General features: G+C 42.9%; 1 protein-coding gene across 1 annotated transcript in view; it reads left to right on the forward strand.

Moving 5' to 3' along the window:
- LOC146209637 (glutamate receptor ionotropic, kainate 2-like) overlaps positions 1–22,937 on the forward strand; it is a 170,250-nt gene that overhangs the window by 119,141 nt on the left and 28,172 nt on the right. Inside the window, exons 3-7 of the mRNA XM_084587433.1 lie at positions 7,692–7,943; positions 11,177–11,355; positions 12,806–12,859; positions 17,466–17,639; positions 19,008–19,163. Coding sequence (XP_084443559.1) covers positions 7,692–7,943; positions 11,177–11,355; positions 12,806–12,859; positions 17,466–17,639; positions 19,008–19,163 — 815 coding nt within the window. The remainder of the gene's footprint in view (positions 1–7,691; positions 7,944–11,176; positions 11,356–12,805; positions 12,860–17,465; positions 17,640–19,007; positions 19,164–22,937) is intronic.

A 22,937-nucleotide genomic window follows, 5' to 3' on the forward strand; every position in this document is an offset into this window, starting at 1 on the left:
TTTTTGTTTGTTTCGCAGTCCCTGTGAGCTTTTGCTTACCTATCTGCCTCTTGCAAAATAAATATGAACAGTCTATAACCCCACGCTTCAATAAAAAAAAATGTACTTGTCCGTATCGAGATGTCATGCTAGGATAAGGACATCACCCATCGCAGTCTTCGGCGCTTGAGATTCTTTGACTTGACATGCAATGTCTCAAACGATGTGGTACTGTCGTTACCGCTGTGTCAAAGCAAAACAGGTCGTTGCCGTCAATAAACGTTAATGCAAACGCTCAGAAATCGCATATTCCCGTTTCTGTTTGAAATACCGCAGCTACTAAAACATAAGCCCCCCCAGACTGCTTCATATAGAAGAATGCAGTTTGAACAGACCACTCTATGCCTACTATGCCGTCTGTATGTATGACAGAGTTGTGTGAGTACATTTTTTTTTTGCCTTTAAACCTCTGTCGCGGTGTCTCAATTGTAAGGGCGCTCGACTGCTGATTTCGAGACACGGGGGATTTAATCACAACCGTTTCGAAAGGCGTTCCTCTGCTGTGGGATTTGACTGCACAATGAACAATCCCACGTGGTAAATGTGGTGTTAATAACGAAAAAAAAAAAACGACACCAAAACCAGCCTTTGCAATCATCCGTCATAGCCGATGCCGATTTCATGCGTTAAACCCGGGCCAATATGCATTTCTTTTCATTTCTTTTGTTGTTGAAGGCTTCTGTGCATCCGTAAAGGTTTCAGTGAGCACATTTTGCTTGAGAGAAATGCTCGAATGTTTGTAAAACATATTCCCTGCACCTAATTGTTACCCTAAATATTACATAATACACCTAGATCAGTGTACTTTACTGGTAGCCTATTATAATCATAATAATCTCTTTTCGTACAAGTGCTGTCTTCCGACAAAACTCGTCATTTCTGACAAGGGGAGTAAATCACCTTCATGCGGGCTTAAATATCAGTGGTTAGTTCGGGAATAAATACATTTTTATAGTCGCATGATAAGATTACCTCTATCTCTTTCGAATACTTTTATATCCGGCATCTGTTTTGGAAGCAACCCTAATATTTTACTGCGCATAAGATTTAGTCACTGCGAAATAATTAGTGATAAAGAAATTTTCAGCCTGTAAAATTGCTTCCCAGAACATGACAGTGCCCATGCGCAGTTTATACCGATGTCTTCGCAGCGAGTAATTCGTAGCTTGCACTTTAACGCTACTGAAAATTAATCGCTGATTATTGTAAATTCTGTCAAGTGTGTAAAAGTTCTCTCACACGGTGAAATTTATTCGCATTCGAAAACAAAATAATTACACTACTAATTTACCGTTATATATAAACATCACACACATCAGAAATCTCTTATACTTTACTCAGTTTCAGGAAATCATTTACAGTTAGTGGCGCATGCATTAGTACACTATCACATTCTATGACAGTGGCCGCAGAAATCACCTCGGCAAATTCAATCCACTCAGCGCTGTACACGTGAACAACCAGCTTTCCTGTGCGGCGAGGTTTCCTGTATAGTGACGGCGTGATCTCATTTTTGGGGAATACTTGTCCGTGGTTGTCTGGGCCAGAGTTGATGTGCACTCAGGCTAAAGCAACTCGTTATGCAGCGCGCTGCCAATGCCCCATTTAAATGCTTAATCCTCGAGTCAAGTACGATATAATGAACCAGGCTTTCTCTATTCAATCTAAATTACTGCAGGTTAGAGCACGAACCTTGTATCTGCGTGGGCTTGACACTAAATTCGCCGGTCTCACTCGCATGAGACACGCGCAAACTGTTTAAAAGTCGATAAGAAAAACAGAGCTGTCATTAGGCAGGCCCAAGCATTAGGCGCGTGAGCGCGGTACAGCGCAAGAAACGTGCAAAATAAATCTAGAAGACTGGTGGTTGCGTGCTTTGTTTTCCTAAAATCCGCTGTTCCTCTGCTGCATTGGCGAAATCCTTGGATGTTTTTCTGCAATATTGCAGAAATACTGCAGAAGACACGTTTTCATCGCCAACAAACCCGCCGTAAACTTGGAAGCAGACCTACGCAGCGTGCGTTTCTGCGAGCGCCGCCGGCTGCCGATCCACACTACCGCGGTGACGGTGGCGCCACCTCTAGGTCGATCTCACGGCGAATAGACCTCTCCCGGCCTACGTCACGAATGACGTCTCGGAGGAGGAGCGATGGGCAAAACATTCTGCTGCTCGTGGCATGGTGCGGAGGATTTGGTCTCGTCTGGTAACAACTTCCTGTGTTTTTCGCAACGCCATCCCGCGTGGTGTGATGCAATATTCGATCCCAGATGACCAACTACATGTTTCTTCCGTTCTATACGTGGTCCAAATATGTTTTTCAGCTGTGCAAAGAGCCAAGCGACAAATGTCGTGCGCTGGCAGGCCTCGACATTGTTCTCGACCGTAAGCACATTTTTCTGGTATACAAGTGCGTTCGCGTAATTCTGGGAAAGACAATAAGCACTTTTTAGTTTGCTTTATTATCCTTCCGAACGAAGTGTGTTGAATGCTGGCCAATCGCACTCTAAAAGGCTCGGGTGGCATGCGATCAATTGCAGCTCTTTTAGAGATTCTTGCTCGGCATTGAATTTATTCCAGTTCAGTAGGCCATGTTGAAGGAACAAGCTCTCTCACCAAACGGCTCCCAAGATCAGGCCAGCGGCATGATCGCAGAAGTACAACAGTATCCCTTGACGGAATCGTTATATAGCTCGTTCAAAAGCTATCGTGTCCCAAGCGAAAAGTGTTTTTACTGAAATCATTCAAGCGCGCTTATGAATATTTGTGCACGTTCCATGAATAATAATTAGATGTACAAATCGCGCTTTGTTACTTTTCATACCACGGGACTAATTCGCGTGTTATTGACAGTTTCCTTGTAACACAGTTTTGGTCGCAGTACTACACGACTAGGCGGAAATAATATTTTTTCTTTGTCTGGCTGAACATAACAAAAACTAAAGATGTTTGTACTTGGAATGGAAATCATCGAGCACAGCACGAAGCTCGCGCTTGCGCTGCTGTTTTTGCTCATAACTGCCTACGTCATGAGACTATATCTGAGACTATCATGAGACTATCTTATCATGAGCCAAGATAGTCTCATGATAGTCTCAGATATAGTCTCATGATAGGATGAACTACAATTATTTAAGGATAGTTTTGTTCGGCATATGTTTTGAAAGTCAACAAAAGAACCTCTCCAAATCACTGTTCGACAATACTTACGACGATAAAGAAATCTCCAGCCTTTAAAATTCCTTGCCAGAACATAACAGCGACCAAGCGCAGTTTTTACGGTCTTCGCAGCTACTGATTTGTAGCTTGCACTTTAACGTTACCGAAAATTAATCGCTGACAGTCCTAAATTTTGTCAAGTGTGAAAACGTTCTGCCACATGGTGAAATTTATTGTCATTGAAAAAGAAATTGGTTGGGAGCATAGCTTGGTGTAGCGTGGATATCAGAAGCGAAAAGTTTCGGCGATGCCTTGGCTTAGCTTCTGGTTCCTTTGCGTAGTTGTGGCTTACCTTGTTGTCAACAGCTGCATCTGATAGATATTCTATGGCGTATCATCACCGGGGAACATTGATTACATCCGTACATCGCATGAGATAAGCGCGCGGCACCGGCTAAAGGACAACCGGCGGAGTCGCGGCGGCGGTTGCGGCGGCTCCGACCACCTGCCCCTCTCTTGGGACGTCACGTGGTTTGCGTATGCGCAGCTGTGGCTTTTATTGCGAAAGCAATTCTATTCGCACTTTCAAGCCGTCAGCGTGGTCCCGGCGGTAACCACTTTTGACGTTTAGACGACCCCCGTAGACGACCCCAAGCTGGCAGGAGCTGCCAACTTGGGTCTCTCGTTTCACATGGGACAGTTATGTGAGAATCAGCCTGCTAGGACCCTGGCATTCACGTTACCCCTACAGACCACTAAGGCGCGTTCATATCGGTTGGTTAAAGCGGGGCTTTATATGTGAGCTGAGGAAGAAGAAGAAGAGAAGAAGAAGAACGCTCGGTCACTTGCAGCTAATGCTTTCGCTCAATATTTGCTTCAGCAGCGTTGAACCCTTGTAATTTTTTTCTAACGGAGCACACGCGAGACTCAGAGTTGACTTTTATAGTGAAGCTTTTCGCTTCAAAAAAATAATTACACTATTATGTAACATATATAAACATCACACATATCAGAAATTCCTTATACCCTCGGTTTCAGGATATCATTAAGAATTATTTCACAGCGTAACACCACATTATCTGTGGCAAGAAGCATCCCCCTTGTTGTGAGCTTGGCAAACTCAATCCACTCACCGCTCTTCACTGCGGCATGGTTGCCTGTACAGTGTCGGCGTAATCTTATTTTTGGGGAGTACTTGTGCCTAGTTGTCTAACCACAGTTGATGTCAACCCACCGGGCAGTACGCTGTCAGTGCTGCATTTCCTCGAGTCAAGTACGATAAAATGAACCAGGCTACATCGATTCAATTTAAAGTACTTCACGAACCTTGGTCTCCGTGGGCTTGACTCTATATTTTCCTGTCTCACTCGTATAATACACGCACACGCTGTTGAAAAGGCAATGAGATATGTTCAGGTTTACGTGTCAGGTCTGTGAGCGTCGTACAACGCAAAAAGCGCGCAAAACGATGTCAGTGCGTGTGGTTGCGTGCCTTGTTTTCCTAAACTCCGCGCATATATATTTTGTTTTTGCATTGGCGAAATCTGCGGATCGTTTTCTGCTTTCAGCAATATTGGAACGCTCTAAACAGTAGATCACTAATGCATTGCATAAGACACGTTTTCATTGCCAATAAACCCGCCGTAAACTCGGAAGCAGGCATACACTGCGTTCGTTTCTGCGAGCGCCGCCGGCTGCCGATTCCCACAATCAGAGCGACACTGGCGCCACCTCTAGGTCGATGTCGCGGCGAATGCTGAGCTTTCGCTATAAAACACTTCCGCTGGCTAGAAGGTAGCGGTCATCAAAAGCAACATCTGCCGGATGCGAATCCTTTCTATTTGTTTAAGAATTTTGCACTGGACATTTCGGCTGAGCCACACAAGAGCTGCTTATACTGAGCGTGCACATGTGCCTTGCATAGAAAGCGCTAGTAACTACAGCTTGCTACTGCTTTAAAGCGGCGAAAATTGGCTCTGAGCTCTAAAATAAAAAAAAAAAAAACGAACTGTGCCAAATCGATGCCTTCTTATTTTGTACGACATTGTGACTCCAGGACTCGCACTTTTTACGCGCAACGTACGCGGCGCACAAGCAACGCGCGCGAATTGTCGTGGCCGGGTTGCTCGGCTGGAGTGCTTTCATTGTGACAAGTAATGGTAATATTTTTCGTTATATCTATATATCTAGGGCACTCTGAACAATACTACACTTTGCATGGTTTACATCAATATGGCCAGACCATCAAGTGAATAATAACAACGCTCTGCATGGTTTACACCAATATGTCCAGACCGTCCAGTAAAGGCAAAGGAAAACGAATATATAAGTAAATATATATATATATATATATATATATATATATATATATATATATATATATATATATATATATATACTTACACTTTTCTGTGTTAAAATATTGCTTTTATATGTTTAACTATGTGTAATATGGACAAAGAATCCGTTAAAGGCCAAGGAAATTGACTGTAAATCCGACCAATAAAAGCTTTTGCTTTTTCCAAGATAGATTGAAGACTGGAATATGCTATTAGAAAAGGTCCAGCGGATTAACCCCAGCAAATCGCTTGCTGCTGCTGTTTAAATTTCCTATTGAGATGTGCCGGCTTGTCACGTTTGCACTGTTTGTTTTTTCGTTTGCTCGTTGATTTTATATATCTGATGTTTTGCCCCCCTCACCCTCCCCCCTGTAATGCCGCTTGGGAAATTTCGGTATGGCAATACAAAAAAATGAAGTATGAATAAGCATTGTTCTTTTTTTTCATTTCGTTGCTCTTTGGACATTTCCTATGTTGTTAACTTTTTACTAGCATTCAGTAAGTAAATTCGAGGGAGTTCTAGGAAAGGACGTTGAAATTAATTTGCGCAGGCCAATGTTCTCCTCAAAAAAAATACAAAAAATTGCTTATTATTAACTTTGTGCAGATAACTTTCCATATTAGCGGAATCTCAAAATTTCGTGCAGAATTGCACTTTCTATCTTACGGTGCGACGGCGATAATGGATCTATGGTAGCTCTTCCAAGTATTTTCTTCATGTAAATTAAGTTTCCTTTCAGGGTCGTAGATTGTGGGCCCTGATGTGCTAAATTGATTTCTTGTAGTTACGTAGATTGAAACATTTATTTTATCGCTATATAAGTGACAAAGTGGCTCAACTCTCGTTGCGTATCTGCGATTGAACTAATGGAAAAATATAAAAATAGCAGTTTTAAAATTTGACATTGCAAAAATATTTGGCACATTTGGGTAATCTTCCCATCTTGAATAGTATTGTGAGTGGAACTGTCGTATACTGCAGTCTCTCTAGGTGAAAGCAAAACATAGTGCGCATGAAAAATGCACCGTAGTGCTTGAAACGTTGCCTTTACCAAAGGCGTCAACAAACACGGAATTTTCTACGTGGACGCCTCCGGCCCTCACCATGGGGGTTGGTACACAGCCGCAGTCGTCCATCAAAAAATCACGGTGAATGGCCTAACCTTCCGAGCTCAAGACATAACACATGCGGAAGAAGTTGCCATCGCGTTAGCCGCCGCAGACAAGGACTCACGAGTCATTATCACCGACTCGAGAGGGGCCTGCAGAAATATTAAACAGGGGTACATTCCTCTCTTTGCGCACCGCATCCTTCAAAACAGTGACTACCTCGGGGCCCCAGCGTCTCGAACGATTGTATGGGCTCCAGCTCACATGGGCCTCGAAGGCAATGAAACGGCCGACGCCGCCGCCCGCGCGCTCACTCTCCGGGCAACGCCTTCAGACCCTTATGATACGGATCTCGAACCCAATCCGGCTCTCACTTTTCGAGAAATTATTGAATTATTTCAATTCGGCCATGCAATTTATCCTAAGCCTTGTAAGGGTCTTACAAAGGTGGAGGAACGCACACTCCTCCGCCTTTACACCAAAACGCTGCTGTGCCCGGCAGTTTTAAAACACTTTGATCCTGCCTGTACAGGAAAGTGCCCGCACTGTGCGGAGAAGTCTTCGGACATCTTCCATATGGTGTGGGCATGTCAGTCAACCCCGAACCTCACCCCCAAACCCAACCCCACCCGGGAGGACTGGGAGGCAGCCCTGCTCGGCTGCTCCGATCTGGCAAGCCAGAAGGCCCTGGTTCACCGAGCCCTAGCCGCAGCGGTCGCCAATGGGCTCCTGTAATGAGGAGCCCACCTAGTGTTTGCGTGAGGTTGCTCCGGCTACCTCAAGCTTCCTCCCAATAAAGGTTTTACATACATACATACATACCAAAGGCGTCTGCATAATGCGGTCCTTGGTATCTCACTCTGCCTCGCAGATCGTCTGCTTGGAATTTTAGGAAGACGTGAAACGCACAGACACCAATACATGTTGAGGAGATATCATGTGTCTCGTAGAGTTCTTGTATGTTTCCTGCTCTTCAATTTATTCTCAAACTGCGTGCATGTGAGAGACGTTTGGAAACGAGCAATTCTATTTTCTTCGCATTCCAGTCTGTACGTCCTTCAAGCAAAGGGTGTCGGCCATCATCGGCCCCACATCCCCAGCGGTCACTTCGCTGGCGATGTCTGCGTGTACCAACCTGAACGTACCACACCTGCAGACCTCCTGGCAGCCCACGTCCAACCGGAACCCGTACACACTGAATGTCTTTCCGGACCCTGACCTCTACGGAAAGGCTTTCCTCGACATCATACTCAACAAGAAATGGAAAACATTCACCGTTCTCTACGAGGACCAGCAGAGTAAGCTGCTTGCTGCTTGCGTGACATATCTACTTCTGGCCATCAGTTTCACATTTACCTGCTGGTAGTTAACTGACGACCGTAATAATTCGCGTCTCGTGTTTAATACATTTTACAGGCACAAGGGCAGAACACGCAATTATAGTCGCATGCAGATCAAGAACACAGAGGCTGAACGTCCCTAAAAGGGAGCAATCCTGCCAAATATATATCGATTATTCCGATGTCACCATCATTTTCATTTCCCAAGTGCACCTATAGCAGCCACCCATGATTTCACGCCAAGAAGTAGAACACGGTATCATAACATCTGATTGATTCCATTGGCTGGAGAACCTCGTTTGAACGGCATTCGAAGCTGCGGTATGCAATTTAGCGCGGTACCATATATGAAATATCAGTATAGTGATATCAAAGATGTAATTTGATAAGCCTTATCCTACAAGGCGCGTTTTTCGATCTCATTAGACTTGCACAACGTTTATTTGTGAACCCCCTAACAAATTTCAGAAAAGAACAAAGAACTCGAACAAAAATATAAGATTTGCAAGATTTAATTGCATTTAAACACCGCTCAACTTCGGCAGTCGTCGTAGTTTGTCCATGTATACGTAGTATTTCATCATGGTGCCTCCGTGTAGTGTTCATTGCAGACAAAGCCACTTGATGCTCTGAAAACCTAGACAGACTGCCACCGTGTCCATAGGGTAGAGTGCCCGCCTCGGCTTCTGTAGGTGGTGGGTCCGACCAGCACTCCCACTGCCGGCCGGCCACCGACCGGTTTTTTCAAATGGGTGCAAGCTATGGCCCAGCCTGGTGCTGGGCTTACCAGGGCTCGTGGTTTGGTAAAGGAGCCCGCGTCTTCAAAGCCCATCACTATGAGCAGTAAAAATAAAGGGCTTCTGCAACGCGAAGAGGACTTATTGTTGTCCGATGGCTGAACGGATCACTGTACCATTCCTCTGCGGGAGGAGTCTGTCTTTGGACTCCATCTTACCTTATGTCCCTATGCCATTCAGAAAAGCGCTCAACGGGTCGCAAGTTCTAGCGTCTAAAATGAGAGCCCTGATGCCTGAGCATGGTAATCGAAATGCTTTTTACGAAATTTGTTTTACCGGAATCGCCTCAACTACGTGCCGTGAGGCGACAACGCCCCTCTAGTCCAGTATCTCGTAAGGAAATTTCGTCACCCCAGAAGCCGCAGCATAACTAGCAATAAGGTTTCCTTGACCCCACCCTCTGCTCGCTAACGACCGATCCTGCTGACTGCTGCGTGCAATAAGCCTAATACGACTCCGCAAACAAGCGTAACACTGTCAGCGGGAATCTGGGCTGCGACATCCCTTAGCTTACCCGGTCAGTCGATACAAAGCTCCGCTACCTTTCCTGTAGTGATTTCAAACCCCGAGTTGGGATTCAACGGCTGCTGTAACACAATTGCGTATCGTTCCATGAATTGTACCTTCGTACTACATGTCTTTTACAGTGAGAAGTGCAAGTGATTTTCAGTTTGGATTGTTCTTTCAAGTACAGTAAAATCTCTTTGTGTGCCTAAAAAAAAACACAATTTGCGGTGCTCGGCTGCACAACACCGCCATAGAGTTCATTGAGCGGAAAGACTCCGTGAGCGCCTTGAGGGACCAGCAGATATGCGTTTTCGCACTAAACGTAAACGACGACAATGAACAGCTAAAATACCGTAAAAAGGGGCTATTATTGCTTTGCGTCCTCCGGAATCGCGCGTTTTCAAGATGCGCTGCCCGAATAATACATTAGACTCAATGAACAAAGAGTGTTTACAATAGATTACGCTCAGGCTACAGCCGGATTCACCTGAGATACGTCCGCAGCTTCAGAGTGTGTTGCTGTTCGAGTTGGGGACTGATCATGGTAGTAGAAGATAGCGGTTGGTCCGTATGTGCGTCAAATGTCTCATAAACTTAGGCATGTCGCGCGTAGGGTAGGCGTACATGTTTTGTTCAGTGTCCCATACAAACTAGAGCGTATGTGCAAGAAGGGGAACCTCTCAGGTCCTCGAATGATTGAATGTGACAAGACACATATTAAGCGTTTCGTTGCCTGCCGCACCTACGTTGTTTACGAGGTCCCTTTTTCTTGCAGGGCCTCGTATGTAGGTCAGACAGCCCGATGCATCAATTATCGCCTCAGAGAACATGCATCGTTCCTTGCTGACATTGTGCCCAAAAGCAACTGGGCTCTGCCCTGCAAATCTTGTCAGAATTGGGTTCCACTTTTCAAACAGTGCGTGATTCTAAAATGTTACGATGCGTAACATACCAGGAACTTTTTGAAGCTCTTTTCATTGCCCGCAAAGGGGCTTCTTGCGCAAGCATACGTTCTGTTTCATTATCGCGCCATGAGCTTGCCTATCTTGACTCCTAATGATTAGCATAAAATATTTTGGTGTTGACGTTGTGGCCTTCGTCTTTTTCATTCTCATCCATCTGTCGCTCAGCGTATTCATACGTTCGCTTTAAATACATTCAGTTGTTTGTCTGGCGCTCGCGTTGTCTATTCTCTTGTCCCGTCTTATGCGCTATTTTCTACTACCGAAATCCGCTGCTACAATTGGTTAAAGCGTAAAGTATGGTAGTTAGTAGAGCGGAAAACGATATTGCGTGCTCTGGGCAATCACGCCTGTTTTATTAACCGGAAGAATCCTCATTGGTTAGCTACAAAGGGGGAAAAAAGACACACACAACCGCTGGCGATCGTAACTACAGGTTAAAAGCGAAATGTGTTCGAAGGCAATATTGGCCTCCTTTTACATTTGCACGCACATTTACATATCGCAGAACCTCTTTACCGCCTCTTGATACTGCGCTTATCAAGAATTGCTTTTCGTGTATGGCATTGCGTTTTCAGGTAATCCATTGCCTGCCTTGTAAGGTCAATTGGTCTCAACATCACTTACACCCGGCGCACTAACCTGGTAAATTACGAAGTAGCATAGAGGCGAATAAATGTTGGCGAAGGAAAGGGGTTTATTTCTAGTCTTATGATACAATATTAGAATCTTGTTTATTATTTTAAAAAAATGTTTTAGGAATTGATTGTTTTTGTTTCTGTATTCTGCCTCAAAATTCTTACTTTTTGCAAAAAGTATCTGTGGAAAAAGATGCGAACTTGAACACAAAAAAAAACAATTACAACAAGTGCCTTATTACACTTTTCAGACAGTATCCTATATATTTTGTGCCAAAATATTACAGGTTTGATACTGCTGAAGGACGTCCTGAACAGTTCATTCGCACAAGACCACTCCGTGTCCCTGGTTCAAGTGAACCCCAAACTGTCCTTCATGAAAATTATGAAAGACATTGGAGTCACGAAGCAATACAATATCATCTTGGACATAAAGACGGAATCCCTGCCGACGTTATTACGTGAGGTGAGATGCATTCACAGTGTTTACCTCTGCTGCTGCGCTTGCAAATTCCAGGGCCCGTATGTTTTACTCGCATATGACAATGCTGATTTAAAGAGCTGCCTTATTTGAGTAAAACGGACCTTTTAAAGAGACAGGGATAGCTCGCCCTGGGGTAGGCTGAAGAGTGGCTCAATAGCTATGTGCAGTTCTTTTCTTGTCTGTTACAACTGCCGTGCGCGTCAAGACGATGAGGAAGGGTTTAACGTTATTTTCTAGTCTTGAGCCTTTCCTTTGAACGCCGGCAGTTATATTAGAGTGCCCGGCTGGAAAAGGCTAGCATTTACTTATTATCGCAATTTACGTTGTACGGCTTGAGAAATCTTCAGCAAAGATATCGCGAAATCGAAAATCACTAGCCCCGTAAAAAATCTGTGGCGCCCATAGAAGTACTTAGCAAAAATATATTACAGAATGTGTGGACCCATCCATTACTTTCATACAAACATTCAGCAGTAGCACTCAGGACCGCCCAAGGGTATGAAAGCGAAGGCTGGCTCCTGAGATGCGCTGCCGCGCCCTCTCTCCCCGCTCTTCTTTTGGCGCACGCCTCCACATAACGGTATTGCGATTACCCCTGGGCCCTCTATACTGCTCCTTTTTTGACAAATCCTGCGGCAGAAGGCCACTTGATGTAGGTAACTAAGGCATATAATTGCGGGTACATACGTAGTAAGCTTGATTTCTTATAGCAAACTAGCCTTTTATAATAGTCAAGATGCGCGTTAAATGGATAGCGAAATTATATGAGACAGCTGAAACGCAGCGCAAATAACGGTTGGGTAACAATTCTGATACGAAGGGGCAGGAACCTGGCGTCACATGTGTTTTCCTTCGTTATACCATACGCGAGAATGACCCTCTGGAGAGGATGGGGGAGGGGCCATGTTTTGCGACTGGGTTACCTGAACGGCATACCGTCGTCCCACTCGCAGCTTCGATGCCTTGGCAACGGTTGTTGAAACGCTACATTTATGGATTTTATCGGGTGTTAAGGACAGCAACCACGCCAAACGGATTTTTCGTAATGGAACTAGTAAGGCTTTCCCATTATTAGAGGATATGGCCATGTTTACTAGATACACCGCATGCGCTAATATTTTTGCAAAGCCTAGTATGTGGATAAGTTATGGAGGTCTTGTGAAGAGTGGAAGTTAGACACTGTATTAAACTCAATGAAAGCATAATTAAGGGCAGGTTAGACAATACATTTACACTACATAAAACACAAATAAATTAAGCACAGGGTCGCTTGGCCCTGAGCAGAAATCCTTTACAGAAGTTTTTTCTCTTTATTTTAAGCTGCGGCTTTAAAATAGGAGTTTTGAACTTTTCCTCTCCCTGCCAACACGTGGATTGTTTTTGGCGCATTAAAAAACGGGCGCTAAGTTAATGTTTTGAAATTTATTTTCAGGCTCGGGAAGTGAACATGATGACGTATTACCACAACTACATCATTACATCACTGGTAAGTCTTACCTCGCCCCAACGAATGTCTAATTTCCAAGTGCAGCAGAACTCCAAACAGATGTCATCGAGAGTATATCCAGTTTTAGGGAGAAAATTACTTTTGAGCCAACTTCTATCCTCTTGCTGTATGTGCTCCAATTTCCAAAGGGCGAAAGTTTTGGAACCAGGCACACTTTAAGCAAAGCTCTGTGCAGTTCTTTATGATACCTGCTGCAGATATGCGGTGAACTTCTTATGGCTCCGCATAAGCACATGCATTGCCTCTTCAATGCACAATGTTTTGTGTAACCATTAGAACCGTCATCCTGAGCACCATTTTCATAATACGTGCGTTTTTCCTTTTTTTACTGTATGCGGTAAAGATAAGTGCACGAATCAGCAAAATTATTACGGTGCTGTGAACATGAGTGGAACCTGAAAACAATAAAGCAGACACCATATTTATACTAAGGTTGTAATTTCCTAAGGAAGCACAGTTACAATTAAAAGTACGAGTAATTAGCCATATGTTGTTTCACACTCTTTGTTCCGTTACTGCTCCTGGCTAATGATGGCGCTTCTTGTGCATGCGGCCGCAACCAGCGTGGAGCTCATTCTTCCTGGCTTGCACGTAAAGGCACGAGCTCGCGTCCTATGGCTTATCCGTCTCTTTGCTTACATTATGGAGGGATGGGTCTGAAGAGGAAATTCCAATATAAATACCATTTATGTTAACGATCCTACGAAATCCGTACTAAAAGCACCACTAAGGGTACCAGCGAGCAGACGGATAACTATACGGCCCTCTATCACTTAAAAAAGACTTTAAGGCGAATGCCTTTATAGGCTCATAAGTGTGCATCCGTGCGTATGTCCGTCCTCAGAAAGTGTCGCACTCAATCTGGCAATCAAATGACGGCGAGGTCTGGTTTTACATTCAAGAAAAAAAATTATCCTCTAGCGGGAATCGAACTCTTACCCCTCAGATAACCAGCTTGATAAAGATATCTTAATTCTGCTTTTCTAGCATCATTTCAAAGCGTTTGCCATGGAGACTGCCGCCGCTGGCGTCATGGCGCATCTTAGAAACAACATGGCGTCATGGAGAGGGCGGCTGTGCGATGACGTCGTGGGGAGAGTGTGGTGGCGCGATGGAAAAAATCCCTAGAATGTTCACGAGGCGTCTAGTCAACTTCAGGCGCTTTCGGATTGTGTCTGAATGTCAAGTGGCGATGAGTACGCTGCTCGAAGGAGCGATGCCGTACTCTCAGTCCCACACTTTAATGAGCACTGCAACGAACGGTTGCCAAAGAACGCCGAGGCGAAAGCCTTTATAGGTAGTGTGAAGTGTCGATAACCTCCGCGCTATAAAGGCTTTCGCCTCATCCAACTTTGTTGGTTCAAGGGCCATTGAAATTGCCTTGTGTTGCTGAAGAATGAAAACAAATGTGCCGTTTTAAAAATTTATTTAGAATAACGTACCTTTCAGCCAAAACGTTTTTTTTTTTTTTTCACAGGTTTCTGTTTTGTTTAATTTAAACCAGTTGAATAGTACAGTTCTTATGCCAATATGTTCCGAACTCCACAAAGGTTACCGTTTCTTGAGTTTAAGGCCTTTAGAGACAATCAAGGTCATCTAGATAAGCATACTACAGTTGGCGTGATATAAAAATCAACGTCTTAGTTTTAATCTAGACGATCATATACAAGTAAATTTTATTTTAAAGGAGAAATGATTTTTTTGTGCTCCATAAGCAGCCACAACAGCAGGAAAGGTTGAACTACGAATTCACTGCCGAATTCGTACGTGTCACCGCCTAGTGTATGGTTCGCATATGATTTCGTTCTCTTCACTCACCGAACGTGCGTGTGTGTTGCATCACAGCTTTTCAGACACTTACCACATTACAAGCGATGTATTTTCGCCAGTTCATCATATCTCATTTTGAGGGGTCGGGGCGCTCAGTTGTGTGAGGACGGCATATATATGAGTGTTTTCTAACGAAAGTCAGTGACCAACTTACCTTAATTTCAGCTGAGACGCAAACAAAGTAATTTACTTCTCTTTTCATCGCACTCGAAGCGTATACGATCTCTCATAGTAGGCAATAATTGCCTATGAAAATGTTTTATTACGCTCGCTCATTGGTTTGAAGTTTTATTCAACTCAAGTTGAAATTTATAATGCTTGAAAACTTAGTGTCATACATAATATGACCACCTAAGCACTCATGTTCGTTTTTTTTTTCTATGGATATTTCGAGTGTTTTAGTACTATAGGGCGAAAGGCCTTAATCGTATCTGGGCCGTGACTAGGGCTGCGATTACAATACTGAATTTCGAAGGAATTCCTTTTTTGTACTTCTATTTGGTAGCTTGAAAGCCACGTTACCCTCATTCTGCTTTTTTTCTTACTGCTGGCTCAGTCAAATACACCATTCACCGTGACTGGATTTACTCCCGCAATAGTATTACCTCTGTAAGCTTATTTTATTGCCTCACCTTTCAGCATCCCACAGACCGCAGTGAGCGAATGTGTTGCTTGAAGTCCTGAAGGACTTTTCTTCTGCCAAAATATATGGTTCCCATAAATAAAGAGGAGCTTCAATTAGTTGTTTTTCTTCTTTTATTTTGAATAAACCACTTAAAGAAATATAATTTTTTAGTTGAGGCAGACTTCTTTCTCTAAATTCTCGAGTATTGTTCTCTGGAATGTGAACGTATACAGAATGGTTTAAAGTGGCACGAAGAAGTGGCGCGAAGATAGTCTTCTTTGCACCCTTCTTATCTGGAGACAAACTGACTCCGAATTGAACGTCGCGACCTATAATTTTATTCAATGACACGTATATGCTCTTCAATGAACTGACATTTTTGCAATGTCTGTCATCGAGGCTGATTATGTACTTCAAGAAATAATATCTTGCGGCAGGTACAATTTACTCGCATAAAAGCATTTGGGTAATAAGCAAAGATATAGATGCGCATGGTGAGCCAACTAAAGTGTTTTGATCTTGAAGTTTCAACTACCAATACGGGCCCAACTAAAAGAAAATTTCAATTTTTGCGAAGCTCATAAGTTTTGAAAACCACTTCGTATAAAAACTTTAGGTTATTTTCTACCAATAACAACTGCAGTATTTTAAAGCACACAAAATATTTTTCGCTGAAACGGTATTCAATTCAGTTATACACACTTCCTTATTATACAATATTATTTATTTTATTTATTAAAGAAGAAGAAAAAATCCTCCATCAATGATTATACACGAAAGAAGGTCGCAAGTTAAATACTGTCAAAATATATTACATCTTGTTTCATGTAGGATTTAATAAATATTTTGTTAGACCAAATTTCACTTCTTCGCGCAAACTTCAAAAAGTTCTTACATAGGCAAAATCTTTTCTCGAGAAATTTACTTCTTCGAAAGACCCCCCCCATTTTGTTTACCTGCAAACAACCCATTTTTCTTTTCCAGAAGAATTGGTAGTGGTCGCTTTAGGGGCTTGGACGTTTCCCACTAAGCGACACTATTGGAAAGCCGTAGGTCAGAATGGCTATTGGGAGTATGGGACGCAGCCGAAAGCGCATGTATGGTCTTGAATAATGGCCTTAGTTACATGTGTCCATGAGTATATCTTAGAAGTCAGTGTTCGTGCGAACAGTAACCAGTGCGAGCAAATATATCTTACCTGTTTCGAGGCTACTCCTTTCTCTAAATAAAATGTGTGCTATTTGTGACATGCATTTAGTAAAAAGACACCGAAATATTTTGCATTTATTTGATGCGACTACTTATTTGTATGCGGTTGTCCTTCCTCGTGCTCCTCCAATATTATCCTTTCTATAAAACATTCTTCCTGCTTTCTAAAGCTCGAACTGCCTTATTTGTATTTATTTATTCGTATATTTAATTACATTGCAAACATCTAGCATCTTCAAACTTTGAACTGGTTTGGTCATAGACATTACAAAAATGGGCTCCATTCGTTGTAGACATCCAGCCCTCTGCGTTTTCTGCCAGCCAATACAATGCCGCTATTTTCCACCTCAAATTTCAATTTATTTTGAAGATTAAAATAAGCCTCACTTTTCGGTAGCCGGCGATTTACGCTACAATAGTCCCAGTATAAAGATCATTCGACAAGCTTTGCATGCTAGATCCAGGTTTAGCCATTACTGCCTCGTGCTCGATAGTTCGAATTTCTGATGAAACTTGACTCTTGCTCATTATATTTCAGGCGCAATTATCTTCTACTTTTTTTTCCAAAGGCGACCCAGTAAGCACTCTCCAATTGTGTTTCAATGCAGCGTTGACGTTCTGTTGTCGCAATTTCAAAAGCCGTATTTCGCAATAAATTATGCTGCAAAAAACAAAAATATAATGGTAAAAGCTAGAAACTTGAAATTTATTTGCTGCACCGATCTAAAAGTGCATCGTTCCACTAGGTAAGCAGGCAGCATACGTTGAAATATGTAGTGGTTATTTTTTTTTAATGTCTCCGTCTACTCATATTTGTTAATCGTGTTTCAAACCTGGCTTCATATGCATTTTTCCCTTTCTGAAACATGACAGTTTTAACATCTCTACTTGTATTTTATTATTTGTATTCCCGTGCTGCAGGACTTGCACACTCTAGACCTATCTGAGTTTTCTGACCTTCAAGCCAACATCACAGCATTCCGGCTGGTGGACCCACAACGACAGGAAGTCATGCACGTCATCAGGGACTTCAAGATTGGCAGGGCGCTAGCCAAGTATGGTGCCAATAATCATAACGACAGCCAGCTCATTGATGTAAGGGAAGTGGGGATTTCTTGCCTGCTCCTCACAGATATCATTCTCCACTTAATTTGCACATGTTTGTAACTGGTGTAAAATGAAAGTGAGAAAGCGCTCTTTGATTTGTCATTAAAAACAAAATGGCGTGACGCTCTCCTGCTTTCTCAAAGGTAGGATTAATCTATGACTGCCGGATAATAAAGTAGGTTTCAGATGCGGAATTGAACAAAAGTACCCTAATGTCACAAAGAAAATGCAAACCATTTGGCAAGATTCTTTCAATTTTTGACGCGGCGCACACATTGAATGTAAAATTATTGCATGCATAGGAATTTGAAGAATTCAGAACTATCAAAATAATCACCACAATCAGAGCCCTGCGATAACGGGGGCGACTTCTACGCACCGTTTCTTGAGCGCTTTAAGCTATGTGTGTTTTACGGTTTTATAGCTTTCAGGTAATCATTGCTTGTCCTGTTTTAGGTTCCTCCGTCAACATACTCTCGTTTGTGGTTCGTTGTTCAATTGTTGTATTGTATTGTGCTCTATGTCTCCACTTATATCTTTTCACCCGTCCGAACAAAGAAGTATACTGTTTTTATGAAAGAGAAAACACTCGTCGTCACCATAACCAGCCCAAACTCGCCTAATTAAAGCCCAAATACAGCTCTCATATCAGTCCCATCCGCCATCTTCTGTGCCTGCTACGGTCATCGTATCACGTGAACACAGCTATCTGTCGCCTCCTGCTGCATTTACCACCTATCAGAAACTAGTGTTACACTTTGCGACGATTAGTTATCTTGGATTCGCTCTACATTCCTTGCCCTTGCCCATTTCTTCTTGTTTTTGACTGCAATGTCATTGATTCCAGTTTATTTCCCTTACCGAACACTTCTTCTCTCTTCACCTCGACGTATCATTTTCATTCGCCTACCTCGCTGTGTGTTCTTTAAGTCAAATAAGGAACCAGAAAATTCTATCTAGAAATAAGTATGCAAATAGCTAAACAAGTTCATCAGTGTTGGAGTCAAAAGCAAATAGAATAATGAGGATGCATTTCAAGAGGTAACGGAATACGTCTTCTTGCCACAGATATCAACCATATAACCGGGCCACGAAAATGAATTAACAGAAGAATGGGATAGCGGTGAAGGGTGCTTGTCAGGTACTTTCAGACCATAAACTGCGGTTTACCAATATCCCCCTCCGAAAACAAAAAGCGTATACGGGCTCTAGCTTGCCTGTACTCACCTAGTGTGCAGAGAAGCTGGGGCTTATAAAAGGGATCATATTTAAAATAAATAGGAGCCTCCATACACGTTCGCCCAAATAAGAACATTACAAGCGGAGCCCTCTCACCGAGCGTATTTTTTCTCGCAGACAGACACGGCGCTCATTTACGACGCAGTGCTGCTTCTTGCCACCGGTCTGCACAACGCCGACCGCGTGATGCACAACCTCGACCTGCAGTCCCTCAACTGCGAGCAGCCCAAGCCTTGGAAGCATGGGTCCTCCCTGCTGGAATCCATGAAAATGGTGAATATGTGCTGCCTCTGAACTTTATAGTGCACTAGAATACTAGCACGCTGTACACCGAACTAAAGTTAAAAACAATGACACGTAATAAATGCTTCTCAAATATTTGTTTCATAAACCTGTGGACATCTCTGTGTTGCTTAAGGGTATTATATAGTGCGGGAATTAATGAGTGCCGACAAAGATACACGCGTGTTCAAAATCGAAAAAGAGTTATCAAACCAAACTCCAAAATCCTTGTCCGTCGCACTCTCATAGCCGTTTCATCTCATTTGCATGATTCGCCTTCCTTTGGTAATTTTGGCTGGTTGTAAAGCAGAAGACATTTGCCGAAGCATTTTAAACAGAACACAATAGCGGCCGCTGCGATTGCACGTGACCATAGCAGCATATTTTTTTTCTGTGCTGTTGGCGTTCCCATTATAGTGTGGAATCTTCGTCGCTAAAGACACTGGCATGCAACGCGTGCTGGCGCGCAGAGGACGAAGTTGGTCGCTGTCTTCCTGGTTCGCTACGCCTGACGCTCTGCTACAAGTTCTTCCTGAGCTTCTAAATCCATTTTGGTCGCCTGAATAAACACACCCCTACACTATTTTGTATCACGAGAACATATTTTGTGCTCAATGATTTAGGGTGTCTAAATGTCCACGTATGGCTTAGAGCAGGAGTCTAAAACACGCGGCTCGCTGAGCAGTGTGATGCGGTCTGCAGGATAAGGACTTAAGTCTTTGTTCCAAAAGCATGTTCATAGCAGCTTTACCGAGTTTGCTTAGCGGCCCGACTCGTTTTTCAACCCCCAGTCGAAAAAAACTACAGAAATGTGTCAAAAATACGACAAACTATCCTGTAGTTCTGACGTAACCATCAGATTTTTCTGTAGTTCTGTAGTACTTTTGTGTAGTTCTCTAGTTTTTCTGTAGTATATTTCTGTTGTGTAGTTCTGCAGCACTTTTCTGTTGTAACTACAGAAATTTCTGATGTTACTACAGAATATTCTGTTGTCACAACAGGTTTCCCGTCCAAAACCGCACAGACATTCCGTCGTAACATCAGAAAATTTTCTGTAGTTTTTTCCTACTGGGTATCCACTAAAAGGCCTCATCCGCCGACTGTTTAAGTTAATCAAATGAAGCGAGGAGTGTGCCGCTTAATCGGCACCAAAATGGGATGGACGGAAGATGGCTGCAAGTGTACGAAGATGAACAACTCGCCACCCTTCTCATTACCAAGTGTGCATTTCTTTTTTTTTCTAGAATACGTGACCTTCAGATATAAAATATCAACCATTTGAACAGCACTGTTAACGTTATTTTGAAGCTGTGCCCCTCCGGCGTCTATATAGTTACAAACGGGCACGCACCGCACTTTTTTTCGACCAAGAATTCGAGGGTGTGATCGGAGAATCAATATATTGGGTTATATATACTGGTTTTTCTAATTATAAGTTTATTTATTTTCTTACTACTCATTGTTTTCATTTCTTTTTTATTTACTAAACATATTCATTGTTTCTAGTGCTTATTTTGTTATTTTCGGCTCCTGCCCATGAGTGCAGAAGTTTTCTCAATTGAGCCTGCATAGCAATTTGAGTTGGGGACCACTGCCGTAGAACACCCTTAAATGCACTGTTCACAGTCTTTTTTGCCCTCTGCTTTTGTGGCTCTGCAGTGGAGCAAGTAGTGCAGTGGAGCAACTAGTGGCCCTCTCACCCTTCGTGAACACATATTAGAGACAGCGCTAATTGGTGTGTCCGCCTGAACTCCAGTTGCGGACACACTGGCGTGTTCGCTGGCGTGTGACGACATTTCAGAAAGCTGAACTTGTTTTAAGGGGGGAAAGAGTACCTCAAATATAGAGCTTAGTGAAAAGTGATCCAGCTGCCTTTTTTTTACCGCGCTTGATGTATAATTCATCTGGCTATAAAGTTTCTGTCAAACATGTATAGATCAATAGATGCTGAATAGAAATTACTTCATCATGGAGGATCGCAGTAAGCATTCAACCAACATCATTCCTACTCCGTGATGATCTAATCATCGATGCTTTCTCATTTGATACCCCTACACACCAGCGAAGCGTGTAGAATAATTTCGAGGGCCCGTGCAGGCTTTCAAGATGTTGCGGTTAAACCCCAAACGAGGACCAATTTTTTTTTCAACTATAATACTTATGCAAAGGCTGTGCACATTTTCTCGGTAGTCGTCTTCTTCTTGGGCAAGTTGCTTATGAGTAAATACTCCCTTTTTTGGGAATTTAATTTAGGCGATTCCTACCAACATAGCGCGAAGTAAATATATTGTAGGTATTTTCAGATAGGAAGAAGCAACAGCCCGCAAAAGAAATAATTTTTTCATTACAGTGCTGTCCTGGGCATAATGTATCAACTAATTCTCATATTTTTTTAATTAACTGTTCTATCAGCGTGCAGCCATGCAAAGTCTTGAAAATTCCATTTTCTATTCTGCAGTGTTTCGTTCGTTCTCGATGTTTAATGACTGATGAGTATTGAACAGCCGACTATATATTTTAAGGTTAGACAAAAAATGCCGATTTTAAAGTGGCAGATTGTATATAGAATGTTAGCTCCAGTGCTGTACTAGGCTGCTTGCATAATGTTATTCACTAGTTTTGCAAGAGGGATATCACTTGGCCAGTTAGTGGCTCGTATCTCAGGTACGTCGCACATGCAAAGCGCCATCGGCGAGAGCGCGCTCAGATAAAATCGTGTCGTCTGGGGCGCTGCTGAAGGAGCTGCTCCCATGTTGAAGCCTTCCTACATGGCGAGTTTTCATTAATGATCGAATAAAAGTACTTTTAAGAGAGACTAGACCAAACATTTCAATCAGCTATTTTCTAAGACGATGTAAATATTCAAGGATATTTGCTGTGTTACAAATTCTGAATATGCACTTAGACTTTGAGGTAAATACTTAAAAGTTTAGAATGTTAATCTCAGTAATGAATTAACAACCTATCTATGGTTGAATAATATTGCAAAGTTTGCAGGTATGACCTGGATTCAACCGGCACACAAGTCGTTAATTGTAGCAATGTGAAAGATACCATTGCCCTGAATTTGGTGTCGTCCTGCTGTTGTTGTTGATGATAATGATTATGATGTATCAATAATTAAACATTGAGAAACGAAAAAGGCATTCATGATTGCTAACTGCTCTCACTTTATTTGCCTCGGCTAGGTCATCTTGTTCTTAAAGGCACTGCTGAATTTCACTGCGACATCCTGTATCGCTAACACCAGCGTAATGTATCAGCCGCCCCAATGGTCAACCAAGAGTTCTCCGGGAATGTTAAGCCCGCTTATCTGCAGATGCTGTTGCTTTCGCTACTCGATCTGGTCCACCGTCTGCAGCCCACATTATCAGCTGCATTTGTACCAACGTCACTGCTACGTAATTAGATTTAGCCACAATTTGCTGCTTACCACTAGCAGTCGCCCTAGAGAATTTCGCTCCACCTGAAATAAATGTAGCTCACACACAACCCACGTGTAACATACCGGTATCCTTCAAAAGCGCAAGCCAACTCCATTCCTTTAAGTGCCGTCATGCTACAACAAAAAACAAAAATCATGCGCACTCGTTGTGAAAGCGCAAGGGATAACTAATACCCCTATTAGACCCCTATGACATTATATTAGAGCTGCCTACAAACAGCGGCTTAGGCGGAAGCGGCGAGGAGAAGTTTGGTTTAGGGTTTGGTTTATAGGGTTTAACGTCCCAAAGCGACTCGGGCTATGAGAGACGCTATAGTGGA

Source organism: Amblyomma maculatum, chromosome 1, assembly GCF_055883805.1.
Source record: "Amblyomma maculatum isolate TAMU_Amacu chromosome 1, ASM5588380v1, whole genome shotgun sequence".
NCBI classification, from domain to species: Eukaryota; Metazoa; Arthropoda; class Arachnida; order Ixodida; family Ixodidae; genus Amblyomma; species Amblyomma maculatum.